The sequence below is a fragment of the Cricetulus griseus genome (assembly GCF_003668045.3).
Source record: "Cricetulus griseus strain 17A/GY chromosome 1 unlocalized genomic scaffold, alternate assembly CriGri-PICRH-1.0 chr1_0, whole genome shotgun sequence".
Taxonomy (NCBI): Eukaryota; Metazoa; Chordata; class Mammalia; order Rodentia; family Cricetidae; genus Cricetulus; species Cricetulus griseus.
In genome coordinates, this window is record NW_023276806.1 from 246,820,350 (window position 1) to 246,843,304 (window position 22,955).

At 49.6% G+C, this 22,955-nt stretch overlaps 1 protein-coding gene across 1 annotated transcript; it reads right to left on the bottom strand.

The window, feature by feature from the left end:
• Positions 1–2,633: 2,633 nt before the first annotated feature.
• On the bottom strand, positions 2,634–21,568 carry LOC100761725 (cytochrome P450 4F3). The gene is made up of 12 exons (XM_035451693.1): positions 21,371–21,568; positions 15,877–16,021; positions 14,575–14,628; positions 14,362–14,489; positions 12,196–12,317; positions 8,867–9,137; positions 6,540–6,606; positions 6,205–6,334; positions 4,153–4,286; positions 4,015–4,079; positions 3,118–3,200; positions 2,634–2,805 (listed from the first exon to the last, which is right to left on the bottom strand). The coding sequence occupies exons 1-12, from the start codon at positions 21,566–21,568 to the stop codon at positions 2,634–2,636; spliced, it is 1,569 nt and encodes a 522-aa protein (XP_035307584.1).
• Between the last annotated feature and the right edge of the window lie 1,387 nt (positions 21,569–22,955).

Consider the following 22,955-nt stretch of genomic DNA (forward strand, 5'->3'; position numbering starts at 1 on the left):
ATGCAGAAAGTAGGTTTCTCTATCCAAGGCTGAGAGAGCCAGACAGTCAGCTGAGCAGACGACCACAGCAAGTTACTGGGGCTGCAAGGATGGAGTATCCATGAGCATGAGGACACGGGCATCATTGTAGATCTGGTCACAAGTGCTAACAGAACCGGAATGGAGGAGACGGAAAGCCCTTGTCTTTTGGAGCTTGCATCTTGATTACAGGAGGCAAAGAAGGAAACCTACAGCTGCTGAGCACCAAAATGCAAAGACAAAAACGGGTTTTGGTGACTGGGGCTGGGGCTCAGCTGATAGAATGCTCGCCTAGCATGGAGAAAGCTGGGGTTCCATCCCCAGCACTTCACAAACAGGGCTTGGTAAATGAAGCACACTTGTCATCCCAGCTCTTGGGAGGCAGAGACAGAGATCAGGGCTTCAAGGTCATCCTAGGGTATAAAATAAGACTGGGCTAACCTGGGATATATGAGACCCTGTTTTTAAAAAATGAAATAAAGGTGGCAAGAGACAGGCTTGTGATGCCCCACTGAGGCTTTCCTATAGAGGGGCCCTGTTTGTTGAGCACTTACTATGTGCCAGGCACAACTCCAAGTCCCTTATGCTCACTCCTCGTGGTTGTGCTGTCTGTTATTTGGTGAGGAAACAGAAGAACAGAGAGAGGTGCTAACCTGCCCCTACACAGCTGAGCTTACACTAGCACCCAGCATTCTCCGGGTCCCCAGCTCTTCAGAGGTGATGTTTTTCTTTCCAAAGGTCTAGCTTTAAATCTCAGGAGTCAAATGGAATGGCTCTGACCCCCTCTCCATCCTACCCCACCAGGCTCCCTGGTGTTATGTAATAGACACAAGACAAAGGTTCCTGGAGCTAAGAGGGGAAGGAGGGGCACACCTCCTGACACTTCCTACAGCCCTGGGCACACAGTGAGGGCTAAGCCTGTCTCTCTTGGCCAGCACCTAGCATCAGGGGAACCATGGAGGTCTCTGAAGGCAGAAGGAATTACAGATAGAACTGACACAGGGGAACGGTAGCAAGAATTGGAAGGGAGCTAGGAACCCTGCCAGGCTGCCAGCTCTCCTCCGCACTCTGGACCAGCCTTTTGTAAGCTCTTCTCTCTAAGGCAGAGGGGCTTGGGCATGCCCTTTCCTTGGTTACATTTCTCTGAAGAAGCCTTGCTTGAGTGGAGGAGGCGAGTCACTGAGTCAGAGACTTTGAGGTTTTAAAAGCCCGGGGCCATTCCTGTTAGCTCTCTCCACCTCATGCTTGTGGATGAGACATGAGGTGGAACCACCGCTCCAGCGCTGGACTCATCCTCTGGAGCTGTAAGCACCCAATAAACTCTGTAAAAGGTTCAGGCATTATGCTGGCCTGCCCCTGTTACCTGGTGGAATCCAATCAGGCAGAACCCTGGTCAGCCCAGGGTTCCATGGGAACTAAATCTGCACTCAGGTGCAGAGGACTCCTTTAAAAGACAGATCCCTGTCCATTTATGCTCTCTCTACTCTCTCTCTACACTCTCTACTTTTCTCTGTTTGCTTCTGCTTCTCTTCTCTCTCTCTCTATGGCGACCAACCATGGCGGTCAGCCATTTACCCTGTTTCTCTTCTCTCTTAGTCTCCCTACTCTGCCGGGTCTATAATAAACTAGTTAATATGTCTAATATGTCTCATCCACCTCTTTTCTTCTTTATTCCTAATTTAAACAAAAGAATAACACTCTGTCTTCTATAGTATAGTGTAGAATTACAGAATCTACACAATCGCTTCTCATTGTATCTCTCCACAGCAATAGAAAAGTAACAGAGATAGAGAAGGTTAATTCTGGTTCTCACTGTTCAAGGTCACAGTCCAGCTTGGTGGGAACGGTCTGGTGGCAGAAGCATGAGGTGGCTGGCTCACTTTCTCCTTTTTTGGGAGTTCAAATTTTATTTATTTGCTGGGTGCTGGTGACACACGTCTTTAATCCCACCACTTGGAAGGCAGAGGCAGACAGAGCTATGAGTTCAAGGTCAGCCTGATCTACAGAGCCAGTTTGAGGACAGCCAGGGCTACACAGAAAAACCCTGTCTTGAAAAATCGAAAAACAAAACAAAAAACATTATTTTATTTAAAGTGCGTGGTTATTATATTTGCACCTTACGCGTGCCAAGTGCCTGGGGAGGCCAGAAGAGGCCATGGGATCCACTGGAACTGGAGTTGCAGACATTTGTGAGCCGCCATGTGGATGGTGGAAGCCGAACCCCGAGTCCTTTAAGCACAGCCCGTGTCTTTAACCGGTTAACCATAGTCAAAGCCTGGCTTTTCCTTTTCTTTCAACCCAGAGCCCAAACTTGGTAATGGCGCCACCTACAGTTACGGATCCATTCCCCCTCAATTGATGTAACCCAGGTAATCCCTCACACGTGTGCCCAGAGCCTTGCCTTCCGCGTAACAATCAATATGAATCTTCCTGCCCCATGAAACCGACCGTCCCTCTACTGCTCAAACACCTTTGGCTGCCGGTGGCTCATAGGGGGCGCGCCTCCTGGACTCGGAGAGGCTCTCTGCTGATGCTTAGTGAGGCTCAGACTCTGGTGACAAAGATTTTTATTGCTGGGAGTGCTCAGGTCGGGGGTTCGCAGGCCAGGTGTGGGGTCACTGCGAGCTCAGCGGCTCCACCCGCAGCCACAGCCCGCCCTCTGCGCGCAGGATCAGCTCCGGCTGCCGGCGGGGCTCCTTGTCGTCCGGCAGGACACGGAAGCGCAGCAGCGTCAGCGCCAGCACCACCTTCATCTCGCTTAAGGCGAAAGTCTGTCCGATGCAGTTCCTACGGGGGAGTGGAGTGGGGACTCTGTGTCCTAAACCCCACCCGGGACCAACACAGCACTAGAACTTGGCCCCAGGCCAAGGTATCTGGGACGACGCGTGGGCGTTGCCATCCTCGGAGCCTGGTCCAGAGCAGCAACCAAGGAGGGACTCTGGGCATGGAGATGGGCTCTTCCCCTTTCCCTCCCCGGTTCCCCAAACCTTTTCTGTGTAAAGAAGCAGGAGGGAGATGCTAGCGCCACCCCCATCCCAAACATCCCAACGCCCCCTGCCCTGTCAGCCTCAGACCCCGCCCTCTCACTTCTGGCCTCACCTAGGTCCTGCGGAGAAGGGAAGGAAAGCCAGGGGTGACCTGCCCTTGGCGTTGTCTGCGTCAAATCTGAAGGGGTTATAGACCTGAAGGAGATACAAAGACATGTGGGTGAGTGCCATCTTCCAGCACAGCCAGGAGCAGAGTCCTCCGTGGGCGGTGGAAGTTAAGAATTGATCTCTCAGGGGACTAGAGAGATGGCTCACAGGTTAAGAGCACTGGCTGTTCTTCCAGAGGTCCTGAGTTCAGTTCCCAGCAACCACATGGTGGCTCACAAGCATCCGTTATGAGATCTGGTGCCTTCTTCTGGCTTATATGCAGACAAAACACTGTATACATAATAAATAAATAAATCTCTAAAAAAATTGATATCTCTGCCTCCTGGATATCTCGCCTGGAGTTCAGGGTGCGGCTAGGCACACCCTGAATTCCATTCCCAGCACCAGCATAAAACCAAATTGGTGCAAACCAGTCATCTCAGCACCCCAGAGCTGGAGGCAGGAGGATCAACGGTTCAGGCTCAATCTTGCTGTATAGTGGTACCCTTGCTAGCCTGAGATACCGGAGACCCTGCTTCATAAAGCATGTGATTGGGGTTGAGGAAGTAGCTGAGTTGGTAGAGGTCTAGCCTCGCAGGCACAAAGCCCTGGATCTCATCTCCAGGACCACATAAGCCAGGCACAGTGCTGTCATCCCAACACACGGGAAGTGGAAGCCCCGGGGATCAGAAGTTTACAGTTATCCTTGACTACAGCCTGAGGTCAAGGGCAACGCACGCGTGCATGCACGAGTGGGCTTACACACACACACACACACACACACACACACACACACACACACACACACACGCCTTCTCCTCAAGAACCCCAGCCACAACGTAGGAAAATTAAGGGACAGCACCTCTGGGTCAGGCCACACAGCTGGATTGTGATGGGTCCCAAAAATACTTATTCGGCAGATGACACCTGTGGGGGAAGTGAAGAGGTCAAGACAAACTGTCTGCCGGACCCTCCCTCTCCTCTCTGATGCCATGGGTACCTTTGGGGATGACCCGGCCATCTGGGAGCACAATGTCCTGGGTGCAGCAGCGGGAGATAGCGGTGACCGGTGGATGCAGTCGCAGACTCTCCTTGATGCACATGGTGAGGAAGGGCAGCTGGGCCAGGTCATCCCTGAGAAACCCAATCAATAATTAACCAGAGCAAATGAGAGCACTCCGGCTCCTTTGTGACCCAGTGAGAGCTTTCTCCCTATAATAAAATAATACTGAGATGAAGTACTTGACCATTGTAAAAGCACAGACTGACTGATGGCTCAGTCAGTAAAGGCACTTGCCGACAAGTCTGAAGACTTGAGTTCAACCCCCAACAGTGACACTAGAAAACCAAAACAAAATTCCAACAGCGGGAAGGCTGGGGCAAGAAGATTATGAGTTCCAGACCAGCTTATGGCACACAGTGACACTCTATCTCAAAATATATTATTAATTAACAGTTGGTTAGCTTACTGATTAATTAGCTTAATTGTGTGTTTATTAGCAACCAACTTTTTTAGCAATTAACTTTTAATTAAACAAAATGCTTGTAAATCATAGAATTAGGAAATAGAATTAGAATCACACACACACACATACAGAGAGCGAGAGAGAGAGAGAGAGAGAGAGAGAGAGAATTTTAAAAGTAAATTTTAAGTTAACAAATCTGCAAAAAAAGCTGTCTTTGGAATATAGAGGAAAACCAAACTATGAAACAGCAGAAAGTAAAATAAATATATCTAATGCTTTTGCTCTTCTTCATCACTGTACTGGAGACACTAGCAAATGTAATTAGCCAAGAAAAAAAAAAAAAAGGAAAGAATGTAACTTGCTATAGAAGGGTAAAGGTGTCAATTTAGCAGAGAGAGGTGCTCAGGAGGTTTGTTTTGGTTTTTGTTTGTTTGGGGTTTAGTTTAGGTTTTGTGGGAATTAGGATCCATCCCCTGGCCTTGCACCATATTCTCCCACCAAGCCCCATTCAGCACCCCAGACAGTGATTTTATGCTTAGAAAACACAGCAGAACCCACTGGAAAACTTTAACAAGGAATGCAGAGCCAACAACATGATGAAATCTTGGTGTGGGCAGCTAACTGGTTCAAAATCTGAACTCTGGGACACATCACTCACTCCTTTAGCCCAGTGCCATGCCACCATGCCTGTTCTCTTCCTGCAGGATTGAGAGCTTTTTGTTTGTTTATTTACTTAACACTCCGATAATGCCTTTTTGTTTGTTTTGGTTTTTTTTTTTAAGGGTTTTAAAGTGTGTGTGTGTGTGTGTGTGTGTGTGTGTTTGCATGCAGGTGCCCAAGGAGGCTGGTGGCATTAGATCCTCTGCAGCTAGAGTGACCCAAAATTGTGAGCAGCCCAGCATGGGTCCTGGGAACTGAGCTGGAGGCCTCTGCATTTCTCCAGCCCTGTTTTGTGTTTTGAGGTAGACAGGGTCTTGTCATGCTGCCCAAACTTATCTCCAGCTCCTGACTTAAGGGATCTTCTTGCCTCAGCTTCCCAAATAGGTGGGACTAAACATGTGCCCACCACACACAGCTCACCTGATGTTTCAAAGGAATTCCAATAAACAAAGCTAAAATTTTTATGGAAGATTAGAGGAGTGTACAATTAGGTCAATTTGACAGGAGAGGACCTTGGAAGAATCCTACAAGGACCTTTACGATACAGAACTGATGTGCCTCTCCTTTGCTCAAACTTTCTCTGAGCCCCATAAATGCCCTTGAGTTAAATTCAAAGACACTAACATTGCTTTCCCAGTCTATGCTGCTGACCTCAGTTGCTGCCAGCTTGATTAATCTTAGCCTCACCACACACACACACACACACACACACACACACACACACACACACACACACACCACGCACACACCTTCCTGTCTCCCCTCCCTCATGTCCTTTCTGCCTCCTTTACCTCTGTCTTTCAAAGCCTCTCTCCCCCCATCTAAATGCAGACTTCCTCTTCTCTCTTTTCCTCTCCCATCTTGTCTTTTCTCTGGAGAAAAGAGCCAAGTGAGGGGCTCAGAAACACACCAGGACCTGCACTCACCATCCAATCTCCTCAGGGTCACGGTCCCTCAGCAGCTCCCGAACCTCCTGCCGGCAGCGCTCCTGGTATTCCGGGTACCTTGCCAGGTTGTACAGGACCCAGGAGAGCCCACTAGCCGTGGTGTCATGGCCTAAAGGGCAGATTGGCAGCCTGGAGTCTCTGCTGCTTCAGCATCACCAAGTGGACACCACACAGGTGGCTCAGTCCCCAGGAAGTGTAATTGCCAGGAAGGACAGGGAAGGGGAAAGAGGAATCCAGGGTCCACCTACCATGCCGCCAGGGTGCCCAGACAGACCCCCCACACACACACTCTGTAGCAGTTTATGGACACTCACCTCCAAACATGAAGGTGTCAGCCTCCGCTCGGATGTCCTCATCAGACAGTGCCTTTCCATGTTCGTCCTGAAGACAAGGAAAGACAACAAATGGCACCAGTTCTACACACTCTTGTATCTAACCTGAACAGTCTCTGAAGATCCCTGGTCCATCTGGACACCCAACCAACCATACCCCTGCACCTATGTTAATCACCCTCACCAGAGTCCCTACACCAGTGATGTCATCCCTGACTGCTGACCTCGGTCCTAACCCTGGAGGGACCAGCAACACATCACTGTTCTTTATCCCTGTACTACAAGTGTCTGGAAAAGGAGTTGAATGTGATTGCCTTTGAAGTCAGAAGCAGAACAGCATTCCAAAGAGTGTGCTCCTGTGTGTATCTAGGAAAAGGCCAACGAAAGGCTCTGTGCAGAAAGGTTCTTACCACAAGCCTGATGACTTGAGTTTAATCCCAGGATCCACACAAAAGGAGAAAATCTAGTCCCTAACGTTGTCCTCCAGCCACTATGTGTACTGTGGCTCAGGCACCCACACACATAGATACACACAATAAACAAACAAATAAGTAGTGTGATTTTAAAATGCTATTAAAACAGAAACCCAAGAATCTTATCTCCCTTCCTTCTTCCTCACTCCTGCCACCACCCTCACTCCCTTCCTGTTGGCAGGAAAGAAGATGTGACAGCTGTCCTACATAAGCCTTATAGCTGTCAAACTGCTGCTTGAAAATAATAGCTGTGGCCAACCCAGGGCTGGGAAAATGGTTCAGTCAGTAAAGCACTTGTCACTTAAATAGGAGAACCTGAGTTCAGATTTCCAGTGCCCACATAAAAGCCAGGCAGGTGGCATCTGCCTATGATCCTAGCACGCAGTTGAGATAAGTGGATTCCCAGAGCTCTTTAAGTTGCCAGTGCAGCTGATCTGTGAGCTCCAGGTTTGGAGAGATGGCTCAGCAGGTAAAGACACTTGTCAGCAAGTGTGAAGACAGGAGTTTGATGCCAGGGATGCCACATAGTGGAAGGAGACAACCAACTACTACAAGTTGTTCTGTGACCTGTGAGCACACACACACACACACACCACCACCACCAATCGACCAATCAATCAATAAAATGTAATCAAAAAGCAAGGTGGAGGGCTGGAGAGATGGCTCAGTGGTTAAGAGCACTTGCTGCTCTTACAGAAGACTAAAATTCAATTTCCAGTATCTACATGGTGGCTCACAACTGTAACTCCAGTTCCAGGAGATCTGAAGCCCTCTTCTCACTTCCATGAGCACAGGCTCATATGGAGTGCACATACATACGTGCAGACAAAGTATTCATACATGTAAAATATAATAAATAAACCTAAATCCATAAAAAAGCAAGATGGAGAGTGATCAAGGAAGACACTCAGTGGCAACCTCTGTTCTTTGCAAGAGCAAAGGTGCCTAAAGCTTCAGCTATGGAAGTCCCTGTGTCATCATCTCTACAGCCACCGATACATGCTGTGTCCCTTCCTTGGCTCCTTCCTCAAGCACCTTCTGTGGCTGCCCAGTGCCCTCTACATCAAGACCTATCTCTTTTCTTTCCCTCAACTCTTTTTATACTGGGTCTCATGTAACTCAGACTGACATTAAACTCACTTGCAGCCAAGGACAATCTTGAACCTCTGACTCACCTGTCACACATGAATGCTGGTATGACAGGCAGGAACACTATGTCCTGTTTACAAAGTGCTGGCATAGAATCTAGGGCCTTGTGCATGGTAGGCAAGCACTATACCAGCTGAGGCCTATGCCCAGCCCCAGAGGAGGGGGGAAGTCAGCTCTTACTGCCCCCTACTATGTGCAAAACTGTCCCTGGCTGTGCTGGCAAATGCTATTCACCCACCATGGCTGGGTCTCTCTTGAAGGTCCATGACCCTTTCTACTTTGATATGATAATAGCAAAGGCAGGTTACCCTGGATTGTATTCTCTTCTCAGCCAGGACCAGGGGCCAGGAGTGATGGGTAAGGTCGGAGCCTGACAAGTAAGGATGGGGAGAGTTGGCATGGCTGATGTTCAGGGTCTCCTTCCTGCCCTCTGTCTAGGTTACACGCAAAGATTGCAACCTGTAGTTGGGAAGTCAAGAACAGCCTCTCTGTGCTCAGAGCCCCTCTCTGAGTTGGCTCAAAGGATGTAGATACCCATGCAGGGTTCCAGACACCTTAGTTCGCCTGGTTCCAGTGATGAGTGGAGCCTGCCTAGGGTCCAGGACACAGTAAAGGCAGAGCATGCTCAGCTTATCATGTCACATTATCATCCCAGCCCCAGCCCTCCACTCCCCATGAGGAACCCACCTTGCTCAGCAGCAGCACATCAATGAAGTCCAAAGTCTTGGCCTTGGCCTTGGCCTTGAGGACATCATCATCACCCTGATCAGGGAGGGTGCAGCGCCGCTCCTGGATGATGGCGTCGGTGAAGTCATGCACTAGGCGGCAGGCCTTCCGGAAGCGCGTCCCATCCCGGGTGAGATGATAGAACAGGCCCACGTGCAGATGCAGCTTCTGGTGCCTTCTGGCCACTAAGGCACTAAGTTCCAAGATGGCAGCGATGTACTCGCTAGGCTTCCTGGAGAGTGTAGGCATAAAGGAGGTGATGCTGTAACATCTGTGGACACTAAGAAGCACCTCAGCAGCCATGAGCTGCTGCCCATGTGGGTAGAGAAACTAAAAGCACAAGTTTACTCTTGATGCCATCTTGGACTTTGCCCAGTAGCCATGGCAACTAGAGCAGATCAGTAAAGTGGTACCCAGGTCTGTGGTGATAGTAACAGACCTATTAGTGCCCCCTAGTAGATGGAGGAAAAGTGCATCAGGAGACTCTCACCTTCAACTCCAACTATTTCTCTCTATCCCCTATCACCTTCCAGAAGTGATCTTGAAAGTGGGACTCCATATACATCCATGAGGTCACCATCCATGATGGGGTGGGTCTCAGTGGTGGTGCATCTATTTGGGGGTTCCCCACGCTCCTGAAAGTAACCCCTCCACTGTGCTTTGTAAGTAAGTAAACCTGTGTAAAGGAGTTTCTAGAAGGAATTGCAGTTGTCCTTGAACCTTCTGCAAGGCTGCTTCGATGATTAGAATTTCAGTAACTGTGGAGAGTTGGAGTGCTTCAGGAACAGAGTCTAATTACAACTTATCTTGGACTGCCTTTAGCACCCATAACAGTCACCATTCCTAGCCCATCTCTGTGTCTGACCTAGCGTCCTTGTGACTAACAAGTAAAACCTTTTCAACTGTAGTAACTTAACAAAACCGCAGTTTCCACCAACCACAAAGGGCCAAGCGCATCATCCAATGGTTTTGAGCCCCACAGCAGACATTCCCACTTTGCGCTAACCTGTCTACCTGATGCCTCCATGCATTTTTAAAGTGCCTTGATTTATGACTTTGTTTTTTGATATTTTGGGGTTTATTTTATTCTGTGTATGAGTGTTTTGCCTGCATGTATGCATGTGTACCATGTGCACACCTGGTGTCCACAGAGGTCAAAATAGGGCATTGGATCCCCCAGAACTGAAGCTGGGTCCTGCACAAGGCCAAGCAAGTGCTCTTAACCACTGAGCCGATTCTCCACCCCCCTGCCCCAATTTATGACTTTCTCTGTTTTGTTATCATAAAAACTTCATCAAACTCTGACCATGTTGAAACATGGAGTTTGGGGAAACCTGAGTTCATTTCCAGGCCATGGTTGCTCATATTTGGCTCCAGAATAAACAATTTCTTCTCCTCTTCAGGTGAGAGCTGTGTTTCTTTTTTCCTCAACACTCATGGGTCTCACAGAGGTGGACTTTGGTTTGTCCAGAGTGCCCATCTTAGGGAAATCTCCCAGGGGAAAAGTCAGTTTATCCACCACAGAGAAAGGCCCTGAGACTCGCCTCCATCTCCTGTTCTTCATTGAGTCCGTGTGAGCTGGCCCCATGCCCTAGAGCACAGAGTGGACCCCAGGTTCCTTCCTTCCCTTTCTCCTCCACCCAGGCCCCTCCCCCTCCTCTTCCCAGTTCATCTTCTTTCCACTTCTATGTCCATAACTATCAATTGTTATTACTGAAGACTCAATGAGTTTAATTGGGATTATTTGCAGGCCTGTGGACACCTTACCAAGGAGTTACACCACTGAAGAAAATGTCTCTCATTTCCATTTCCTGCCTTACTGTACAGTAATTTCCTCTGAGTTGACACATTCCATCCTGGAGCAAGATTCATTAAGACTCAGGAAGTAAACAACTCTCTAGTCTCAGAAAATACCCCAAACTCACCAGGTACACAAGGCCTCTCCTTCCCCAAAGTTACTTAAGTAGTAAGGACTGCTGGAGAGAGGAGACACTCTGACCTGTAGAGCTACAGAGAGCTCCAGGCTTCCAGATTTGTGAGCTGTCACCCATGCTGGTGTGGGCTTTGGTGATGCAGCTGTCTTTGAGTCATTTCTGCTTCTGTAAGTGACCCCAATAGAACTCATTGGTTCACTGATGGAGGATGTGTTTCTGTATATATGTTTCTCATATTGTTTGATGAATAACACTGGCCAATAGCCAATAGAGGCAGGAAGATAGGCAGGACTAGAAGACTAGGAGAATTCTGGGAAAAGTAGGCAGAGAGAGACTTAGGGATGCCTTGTAGAGACCGGGATGACAGGATGCGCCAGATGTTCCCCAGTAATCCAAGACCACATGAAAATACATAGATTTATAGATATGGGTTAATAAGTAAGACAGAGCTAGCCAATAAGAAGTCCTAGCCACCGGCCAACAGTTTTATAAGTAATATAGCACCTGTGTGATTATTTGGGGCTGAGAAGGGCAGCAGGACCTACAGTTCACCAAGTTGGACTTTGGTGGTGTCTGTCACAGGTCTCTAGCCGGGGTGAGTAGATGTTTGTCCACATCTCCTCAGGAATCGTAACACACAACATGCCTTCAGAGCCCCAGGGACTGTAGCCCCAGGTGGGGACTGATTAACCCGCTGTCATTGCCGTCTCTCTTTACTTTGAAAAGCCTCTTCTCCACGCTCATCACAGGGGCCAGCTGATACTGGCTGAAGCCTCTAAAACCCTGGGCTCAAACAAACTTTTCTTCTCTTGATGTTGATTGTCTCAGATACTTTGTTACAGTAGGAGAAATCTGACCAGTGCAAACTCAAACACCTTCAGTGGCTTCCTTGAACTCTCATAATGAAGTTCACATCCCTTGACCTAGCTTTTCTGGGTCCTTAGAACTGAGCCACCATCTCCCCTGACACACTAATCTCCACCCTCACTGCTGGATGCAGACCTGCATCTCCATGCCATCTTTGGAATAACTGCACCTCCTGGAAGGACCACTCACTGTCTCCCATCCCAGGTCCTTTTTTTTTTCCCCTTTGAGACAGGGTTTTTCTGTGTAGCTTTGAAGCCTATCCTGGCACTCGCTCTGTGGACCTGGTTGGCCTCGAACTCTCACATATCTACCTGCCTCTGCCTCTTAAGTGCTGGGATTAAAGGCGTGCGCCACCAAGCCCCAGCACATCCTAAGTCCTTTAACGCTAGTTTTGAGCTACCTCCTCCAGGAAGCCATTCTGCTCCCTCTGGCCAGTCCACCCTCCCTTGTGCCTATGGGCCATGTTCCCAGGCCAGGACAGGGACTCACTCTTGGCAATTGCTGTTGAAGCTGAAGACACACTTCTGCAGACTGTCCAGGGTCATGAGGCTGATGTGCTCAAACATGTCCAGACGGGCACTTCCCTTGGAGGCTAGGCGCTGCCACTTGGCCTGGCCAGAGATGGGGACAGGAATGGGCTGGGCCCATTTGAGCCTCTTCCCAACCCCAGCCACCAAAAAGGAACCCCCCCCCCGACACAGCCTCTGATTTGATCTGATTTGCTGTTCACCAAACCAAGATGGAACCTGAACCCCACCATGCTTAGATCACTTCTTTACCTGAGTGGACTTGAACAAGCTCCCTGATATGTCAGACCTTCAAGGGCTGCCCTTACTGGGTAGCAGCACCCTCTACTTCACAAGCTTGTGAAAGTAAGCAAACAAGATAAGAGACCACATTTGACAAGGCCAGTCAATGTTAGCTTTCTTGATCTTCATTGTTACAAATTTATTCAGAGATATCCCTGGGCTCTGGTGAGATGGCTCAGTCATAAAAGTGCTTGCCACCCACACATGAGGAGTTTAATTCCCAGAACTCATGTTTTAAAAAAAGTGGTCATGGTGGCATGTACCTGTAATCTTAACCCCAGAGAGATGGAGACAAGAGGGTCCCTAGGGCTCAACTGATAGCCAGCTTGGCCTAATTGGTGAGCTCCAGGCAACAAGAGACACTGTGTCAAAAAAACGAGGTGGATGGAAACTAAAGAAGGATACCCAAAGTTGACCTCTGATCTCCACATGCACACACATACAGTCACAGGTGTACATGCTCACACTTGCACACACTGGTGTACATACACACACACACACACACACACACACACACCCCTGTGGTGTGTGAGCGGTTGCTGCCCCTGATCATGAGAATCCTTTCGAGGAATACCAATAGTTCACTGTCCTATTAGTCCTCATCTGGGCTATTTCTCAGATGGGTTTGCAGAGGACATCTCAGTGAGCAGCAGTGACTCTCTCAGGAAAGCCCCAGGCTTTCTCACTTCCTATCACAGAAGACCCCAGCCTGGCATGACCTTTAATCCCAGCATGCAGGAGGAAGAGACAGGACCCCTGATGGGGGAAGTGCTCTTGTGTATGTGTTTGTCTTATTGGATGATAAATAAAGTACTGTCTGGCCAATGAGGCAGCAAGTTAGGTGGGACTAGGAGTCAAGGAGGGCTCTGGAAAATGTAGTAGAGATCCAGGCAGGAAGTGACATAGCAGGCAGACTCATATATAAGGAAGGACAAGAAGGAAGTTGTTCCCTTTCCTTTTGCTCTTCCTCCTGGTCTCTGCTCTGGAATCACCATGTGATCTGCCAGCAAGAGATGGCACCAGCAGAAGATAAGTCTTATAAAATATATAGATTTATGATAATTAAGACTGAGTTAGCAGATGAAAAATCCTAGTCATTGGCCAAGCAGCATTTGTACCTAATAGAAGTCTCTCTGTGTTACTTGGGACCTTAACGTGGTGGCAGGTGGAGCTTGGACAGCCTGGCAGAAAGGGCCCACGTGGCAGCAGGGTTCGGATGGTTTGGCGGAAAGACTTATTGTTATAGGCCCCCAGTTCATCTGGCTAGGGAGACTAGCTGTATCTGTGAACTCTGGGTTTGATTGAGAGACCCTACCCCAATGGGTAAGGCTGAGAGAGATGAACGATTTCCAGCCTCAAGCTTGGGCCTCCACATGCACACACAGGTGAACACACAGCCCTCTGTGGTGAAGTGTGTTGCTTGCCAACCTCACAGGATCTGGAATTACCTAGGAGACAAGCTTCCAGGCAAGCTTGTGAGGAATTATCTGCATGAGGTTACCTAACCCCTGACTGTGTTGACTGTCAACCTGACACAGTTAAAATCACATGGGAAGACTCACTCTATGAGGAGTTTTCTAGATCAGGTTTGCCTGTGGGGATTATCCTGACTGCAGGAAAGCCCATCCTGCTGTGAGTGGCACCATTCCCCATTCAGAGCTTCCTGCGCTGTCACTTCTGTCACTGTGGCTCCCCAAATGGTGGAGTGTGAAGCAGAGAGTTCCTCCCTTAAGTTGCTTCTGCACCAGTGTTTTATCACCTCCAACTGAGTAATACTGGAGACCAGATCGGTCTACAGCCCTTCGTCCCCTGGGCTCCAACTAGGGATCTGGCTCCAGGCACTCACATGCATGATGTTTGCACTGTCACTAAAAATCTTCACATAAGGCTTCAGGATGTTGAAATGGAAGGCGGGTGTCAGCATGCGACGGTGGCGGCTCCACTTGTCACCAGCACTCATCAAGAGGCCATCTCCTAATAGAGTAGCAAGGCAGTAGGCAAAGACAGCACCTCCCCTAACCCCCAAGGGTGTTCCCACCCCTCACCTGCGGGTACTCACCCAGCCAGGGCTTCAGGAAGCTGTAGAAGACTGTATCCTTGGGAGCAACTGAAGCTGGTTCGAACAAAGACCGTCAGGAGCCATGGCAGGAGGGTGGGCATGGAAGGGATGGAGCCCTCAGCCTGGGATCTGCAAACTCCCCTCCAAGTCCACATGGTAGGGTTGGGGGCAGGGACAGAGGGTGCAGGGGGCGAGGGAGACCAGAAGGGCCAGACATGGAGCAGCACTCGACAGAGAGAGGACTTGGCCTGGCATGCCACACACAATGCAGCACACCTTCACACAGTTGTTCAAACATGCTTCCCCACCGAGCCCAGCATCACATTCCACAGACCTTTATAAAGACCCAATGCTCCGGTCCACTCCAGCATGTGCTGACAGATCCTGACATGGTCATGTGACACAGACACACATAGGCTAACATGACTGAAACACACATGACCTGCCCTAACTGTGACATAGTTGGTCAAACACACCTCAGAACACCCATTGACAGGCCCCAGATGTGATTTGAAAGTCCACTTCTGGGCCAGGCGTGGGGGAGCATGCCTTTAATCCCAGCATTATGGAGAGAGAGAGGCAGGTGAATCTCTACAAGTTCCAGGCCAGCCTGGTCTGCATAGTAAGTTCCAGGCCAGCCAGAGCACACAATGAAAATAAAATAAGATACAGTATTTAGGAAAATATAGCTTTAGAGGAGGACAATTCATTTTGGGAGCAGCAAGATGGCTCAGTAAGTAAAGGAGCTGGCCACCAAGTCTGATGACCTGAGTTCGATTCCTGGGACCTACATAGTAGAAGAAGAGAAATGACTCCCACAAATTGTCTTCTGATCACCACCCTTGCTCTGTAGAACATATACACACATCACACATAAAATAAATGTAAAAAATATTAAAATTAACTTTTCTGATATGACCTAAACAGGCCTCATCATTATTCAGATTTTTCTCAAAAGGTCTCAGTCATATCGATGAAAGCCCCTGGTCCCAGACTTCAGACACTCCAAACAGTATAGACACAGCAGGAGAGCCAGTCAGAAGCCAACATATACCAATTGTTTGTGGCCCCAGAGAAAAACATTGTCATATAATCCCTGGTGGGAATCAGGGGCAGCCAGATAATAGCACACACACCAGAAAGATGGAGGCCACCCGAAGATATGCCCCAGACAAGAGCCGCTCGGCCACAGGTGAGTCACAGGAGGCAGCAGCAGGGGCATTTCTACCACAGCCCTTGCTGACTGCACTGGGGTCACCTGAGACTCTCGGATATGCAAGTTGGGATCAGCATGGTGTCTACCTGGAGCCAAGAGCACAGGCTTGATGAAGGCAGGGTGGAATATGCGGATGACGGGTTGGCACGGCCCCACCCACCAGCAGCACACATCCCTGAAGGTTCGCACCAGGTTCTGGATGTACAGGAGCCCTTCCTCCGAGGCCTGGATCTATAGAAGAAGAGGACCCACCTGGTGTTTGCTTCTCTGGGCTGCCAGAGAGAACAAGTAGGGTAAGGAGCCACGGGGGTTCCATTCAGGACTTCATCCACACTGCTGAGCTCTGCCTGGGTGCCCCCACCCCATCCTCAGTCCCAGGACAGAAGACACGTCCTCACTTCAGATCCTAAACACTGTATTGTATTTTAGCTTGCTGTGTGCTCATGCTTGTGTGTGCATATGATCATGTGTGTGAAGGTCAACCTCAGGTACCATCTAATTTGTTTTAATGGGCAGTCATGTGTTATGGTGTGCACTGTAGAGGTCAGAGGAGAACTTGCAGGAGTTGGTTTTCTCCTTCCATCATGTGGGTCCCGGGAATTGAACTCAGATTGCCAGGCTTGGCAGCAAGTACCTGCCCTTAATGAGCCATCAGTCTCACCAGCCCCAACTTTGTTTTCTTGAGACAGAATCTCTCACTGGCCTGAGGCTCACCAATGAGTCTGGTGAGCCAGCAAGCTCTGGGGACCCAGCTGTGTGCACTTCCCCAGTGCTGCGATCACGCTTGCACACCAAGCACTCCACTGACTGAGCCATCTCCACAGTACCCTGAATATCATATTAACCTATGTTCTCCTCCATCCCATCTTCCACATGGAAACAGTTGCCCTGAAGTGCCTCACAGTTTCCCACAGAGCAAGTGATGCCTCTGAGAACTGAGCCTGGGACTGTGGATCCCCAGAGTCACAGAGACTTAGTGCAGACTTTGCCTTGGGAAGGCTACTTATGGGAACTCCAGGGGGCAGGAGTTGTCCTGTGGAACTGAATTTCTAAGATTCATCAGCAGAGGCATGTCAGTTGTTAATTGACGTAGAAAGATCCAGTCTTGGGGGGGGGGGGGGCAGCATCACTTCATAGCCTGATCCTTGTTCTAGTTTGCTTCTGTTGCTGCTGAGAAAACCCCCTGACTAAAGGCAACTTTGGGAGGAAAGATTTATTTGCCTTATACTTCCAGGTCATAGTTCATCACTGAGGGAAGTCAAGGCAGAAACTGAAGCAGGAATCTAGAGGGAGGAACACTGCTCACTGGCTCACTCTGGCTTGCTCATTGGCCTGTGTCTATCTTTCTGATACTTCTCAGGTCCACCTGTGTAGCCCAGGCTCTCCTGGATCAACTAATAATCAGAAAATACTCTCACAAACACGCATCAGACATGTCCATAGGTCAGTCTGATAGAAGCAGTTCTTAAAGACTCCTTCTTCCGGGCTGGAAAGATGGCTCATCGGTTAAGAGCAATGACTGTTCTTCCAGAGGTCCTGAGTTCAATTCCCAGCAACCACATGGTGGCTCACAACCGCCTTGAATGAGATCTGCATGCAGGCAGAAGACTGTATACATAAAAAAAAAAAAGATTGCTTCTTCCATGGTGCATGCGTGTGTGTGTGTGTGTGTGTGTGTGTGTGTGTGTGTGTGTGTGTGTGTACATGAGTGCAGTATATGCAGAAGCCAGAAGAGGATGTTAGATCCTGGAACTGAAGTTATAGGAGGTTGTGAGCCCCCCTCTGCAGGTGCTGGGAAATGAATCAGATCCTCTTCTGGAGCAGCTAGTCCTCTTACCCACTGAGCTGTCTCTCCAATGCCTTGACTTCTTTCCAGTGTTCCTCACCTTACAAGTCACAACTTGGTCCCAGCTTTCTAAGTGCTATATTTCTGACCAAACTACTAATTTTTTCTGCATTATTCTGTCCTGCTTTTTGCTCCTAATTCTCAGTATAAACATGCCTAAAAAGCAAACATCAACACCATGCAACAGCCTGAAAAACCTGCTGCTTTGAAATTTGTTCTGTCAAATAAACTAGTTTGCCATTTTTTTTCAAGACAGGGTTTCTCTGTGTAGCTTTGGAGCCTATCCTGGCACTCGCTCTGGAGACCAGGCTGGCCTCGAACTCACAGAGATCCACCTGCCTCTGCTTCCCAAGTGCTGGGATTAAAGGCATGGGCTACCAACGCCTGGCTGCCAATTTTTTTAATGTGGAAAAAGCTGGTTTGCCATTTTGAGGCTGGTTCCCAGCTCCCATGTGGGGCAGCCTGCAATTCCAGTTCCAGGGGATGCAACACCCTTTTCTGGCCTCTCCAAGCACTGCGCGCGCGCGCGCGCGCGCACACACACACACACACACACACACACACACACACACACACACACACACACACAAATAAACCTTTAAACTGAGCCTCCCACAAAGTCTCAGAGCAGGAACAAAATGTCTGTAAGTTCTTTGCTAGTGTGTCACACAGAAGGTGTGTGTGTGTGACAGTTTCCCTGGGAAGATGCAACACCCTATTCACCATGACAAACCAAAAGTAACCATTGGACCAATGTATGTCTGATTTGACCAACCAATGAGTTTTAATGGGGTTACTAACAGGATTATGGGAAGGGGTTTACATACAGGGAGCAGGGATGACTCAAAAGCAGCTGCATCACTAGGAACGTACCTCAACACGGGTGTGTTCAATTTGGAAGGAATGTTGCAATTTAGAGGAAAATTCCATAGAACACTACTAGCATAGTGTTCTTTCCCCTGTAAAGACTCATGGGTACAGTCATTATCTCATGGGTACAGTCATTATCTCATGGGCACAGTCATTACCTCATGGGCACAGCCATTACCTCATGGGTACAGCCATTACCTCATGGGCACAGCCATTACCTCATGGGCACAGCCATTCCCTCATGAGCACAGCCATTACCTCATGGGCACAGTATTACTGTCTAAATTCTCATCAGATTCTGGACTCTTGAGTTCCTCCAGAATCACCCATCAATCTCTGTGTTAGTTATTTCCATGAACCTGTGAGCAGAGTCCCTGAAAGAACAGATGAAATGCTCACGGTGTCAGAGCAACCAGTCAATGACTGCTGAGCCCACCCACTTGATGTTTTACCTCAGGACAACAGGAGCCTATGGTAGGGGAGTTCTTCACCTCACACAGACAGGAAGTAAAAAGAGATAAGAAAGCACAGAGGACAACATACCCCCAAGAACCCCTTCCTAATGATCTATGTCTTCCAACTGTACCCTGCCTTCTGAAGTTTCCAGAATCTCCAAACTAGTGTCACCAGATGGGCATTGGGCAGTCACCATGGGCAGGGTTATATGTGTTGTATAACAATTTTCTCAAAATTGAACCATTCCCTCTGAGGCTCGTGAGACTCCAAGGCATGAGGAGTCTGAAAGGTGGAAACACAAGATGTCAAAGCCTTATCCCAGATGAGTGGAAGTTAGTTCAGAGTTCTCCCCAAGTCACCATGATGTCCACCCTGGCTTTGAAATGTGGATTTTTCTCATCCTGGGAGCAGTCCCAGCATCAGAGGAGACTACAACAGGGAACTCACATGGGGAGCTGGCGAGTGGTAGTGTAGTCTCAGGACTTGTTGTGGAGGTCCTGGATTCTCCTTCTCCCTGGGTCCTGGCCCTGTTCCTGCTCCTGACTCCTCTCTTCCCGCCCCACGGTTTCTCCTCAGCACCCACCTGTCACTCCATGCCAGCCCTCTCCTGGGCTTGTGCCTTCTCCTTACGGAATCTTTCCTGGTTTCAGGGCCTCTCTAATCCTCAGGCTCTCTCCCTGCCCCAGGATGGCTCTTGTCCAGGCGACCTTCCCTCCCCTGGGATCCATCTTTGACACATGGTCTCTCATTATTGACAGCTCAAAAGCTGTCAAAGATTGCGTGGCTGTGTTGTGCATGCATCAGGTGACTGCATAAGGACTCTGCATGCAGAAACCATGTGGATCTGGGGCCACACCGAGCTGGACCAATGGCAGCTCCACGACTCCAGTTTCAACGGCCCCAACTTCTGAGCCTTGTTCTAAACCACTCCCTTTCCCTTTATAAGCAAGTGCCTCCCATCTGTTCTTTCTCTCTTTCCATTTCTGCTCCTGATCGGTTAACACCTACCCCTTCCTTCACTCCATTTCCCAATAAACTCCATGTGGGTTTGTTGAGTTTGGTGGTTCGTGTTTCATCATCCAAAGCTGCAGCAAAGACCAGAACTATAGCATATCCCTCCATGGTCTAGGTGGCCCAATTTTGCATGGAACTTTTCCCTATGTTTCCTGGTAGTCATGGCAACAACAGCAGAACACTAGACACTAGAGTAGTAGCCAGGCCAATGGTAATGGTGATGGAGTCATTAGACTCCAGAGGGAGGGTCAGGAGGCCCTCTTCTGGGACTCCAGCTGGGACTGCTCTCCCTCAGCAGCAAGTGATCTTGGGATATGCTAGAGTATACAGCAAAAGGAGGGTTTTTAAATCAGGATTCTGGTGCAGCTTCCATGAAGTTGTCACCTAGGATGGGTGCGTCGTCATAATGATACAGTTGTTTGGGGATCACCCATGAGCCTATAAGTAACCCCTCTCCTGTTCTCTGAAAAAAAAAAACTAATAAACCCATTGTTCTCACGGAGCTGGACACTTGCTACTTGGGTGCCTCTTGGGGTGAATACGCACCTGTTCACATCTACCTTGGAAAAGTTAGCATGGCACCCCTGTAACCTCTGGTTCTTCCTGCAAGGAAGGGCTACATCTGGGGAACTTGTAGCCTTGGCAGACCTCAAAGGAGCAGAGGTGACCCCTAGGTCTCCATCAGGGTGGCAGCTGCTGGCACCAGGCTCCTGCAGGGCAGCCTGTAGTCCAGCTGAACCTCTGCACCCCTGGCACTGTGCCATTTACAAGGAAAGCAAATGTCACCAAATGGCAGAGAGAAAAACAGATTTAAGTCGATGTTCAAGGTGTGTTGTGGATGAGGGTTCTGGGAAGGCGTCTGAAAGGGGAAGTGAGTGGCCAGCTCACATCTAGATTGAGCAACAGGGCTCATTGGTACATCTCAGTGGAGAAGCCAGACATAAGAGGAAGACACTGAAAGGGGGTGGGAAATCAGACCCCAGAGCTCTTCTAGCCCAGCTACGCCCCTGGATATGCCTGGGTGGGATTGCAGCTCATGTCTGTAACCAGAGGGAGGCCAGAGATGGCTGAAAAGATAGGATAGAGGCATTGGACTGGCGCTGATCTCGCCTCAGGAGGCTTCAAGCCCAGCACAGAAAGCCTGAGAACACCAAGGTCCTCAGCCTGTGTTAGGAGCCCTGCAGCATGGAAGACATCTGTGGGGAAGACAGCTGGAGATGGAAGCAGAGAAGATTCCCGGTGCAAAGGGCTCAGGACAGTGCATCTGTGGAATGACATCATTCTGCTGTACTAGACCCCAACCCATCCCTGTCCCCAGATCCTTGAGCCCATTCCAGGCTTCTCACAATTCCTTCTTCCCTGAAACCCCATGTCACCCTCACAGCCACACTCACCAGGCCGAGGTGACCCAAGAGCCAGTTTCGTTTGGGGGGCTGAGGGAAACAGCGAAGGTGATGAGAGTTTTCATACATAGCGTAAGCCTGGGTCAGGATGTAAGCCAGGAGGCAGGAGGCCCCAGCCAGGGGTAGGAACAGCCACAGGGAAGCTGCTGCAGGCCCCAGGCCCAGACAGGACAGGCTCAGCTGTGGCATCCTGCAGGGCAAATGGATACAACCTGAGATCCCAGGCGTGGGAAAGGAACAGGGGTGTCCAGGGACAGTGGGCAGGAGCAGGGAATTAAAGGGTTGGGGATACGGCCTAGGAAGGCAGGGAGACCCAGGGCAGTGCAGGGGAGAGGCCAGGAGGAGGAGAGGAGTGAGATGTAGGAGGAAGAAATGAAGGAAAAGAAGAAGATGGAAGAGAGAGCTTAATCTGAGTCCGAGCCATATACCAGTGGCCAGGGACTCTGCGCGAGAAATCAACACCTGATGCTGACTTCCTGTCCTGACCCAGCATGGGACAACCCCTCCCACCCCAGGCCAGGACCCCTCAGCCCACTGGCCCTAGCCTGGTACCTTCTCTCAGAAGCACTGTGTCCCCAGGTCCTTCTCTGGCTCCTGACCAGGGATGGCTAGAGGAGTCTGGGCTGGGCTGGGCCAGCCCATCCCTCGCAGGCACAGCTGCCCCCTCCTGCCTGGGTAGGTGGCCAGCACACGGGGGTGGAGCCAGCCTGGAGCACAGAAGAACCAATCAGGACCCCATACAGATGAGTACTGGGTCGAAGGGACTTCATCCCTCTTGTGTGAGGGCTTTGGAGGAAGCAGTGGGCAGATAAATGGAGATAGAGCCCCAAAGAGAAGGTGAGAGGAAACAGGCTGGCCACCACTGTGGGGCTTGTGAGCTAGGACTCTGCTCCCTGTAAGAGGGTGAAGAAAATCTTCCCACCGTTCCTCGGGTCCTCATCCTGCCTCCTGTGCCCGGCTAGTCTACACAAACCTTCAGCTTTCTTCAGGTGCACAAGGCCTGTTTCCCTCCACACTCTAAGCAGCCAGGACTAGAGTCCTGAATGTTGTCATTTTATAAAAGTTTAAAAATTAGAAAAGAACCGCGAGGTGGAACCAGCGCGATGGAACGCGAACCGTAGATAATTATTAACGTAGATAATAAATTAACCATAATTTATTAAAGGTGGGGGAGGGAGGAGACGAGAGAGAGAGAGAGAGAGAGAGAGAGAGAGAGAGAGAGAGAGAGAGAGGAGGGAGGGAGGGAGGGAGGGAGGGAGGGAGGGAGGGAGGAAGGGAGGGAGGGAGGAGAGAGAGCGTGAGTGGGTGGGGCTCTGTCTTTTAAAGGGGTCCTTTGCACCTGCGTGCAAGCTAGTACTCATGGAACCCTGGGCTGACCAGAGTACCGCCTGAGTGCATTCTGCCAGGTAACCGGGGCAGGCCAGCAGCATAATGCCTGAACCTTTCACTGAATGTCAACAGAAAAGCAAGCTGAAGCTCAGAGAGTGGAAGTATCTAACCCAAGTTGCACAGCTCAAAAAGAACTAACAACAAACAAACAACAACTCAGGCTTGTTAAAACATAAAGCTTTTGCCT

Excerpts from the sequence above, each read along its gene's own strand:
- LOC100761725 (XM_035451693.1), bottom strand. The coding sequence starts at position 21,568 with ATGCCACAGCTGAGCCTGTCCTGTCTGGGCCTGGGGCCTGCAGCAGCT. Across the intron at positions 14,490-14,574 it reads CTTCCTGAAGCCCTGGCTGG|GAGATGGCCTCTTGATGAGT; the intron begins GTGAGTACCCGC and ends CTACTCTATTAG. Across the intron at positions 9,138-12,195 it reads TTCAACAGCAATTGCCAAGA|GAAGCCTAGCGAGTACATCG; the intron begins GTGAGTCCCTGT and ends TACACTCTCCAG.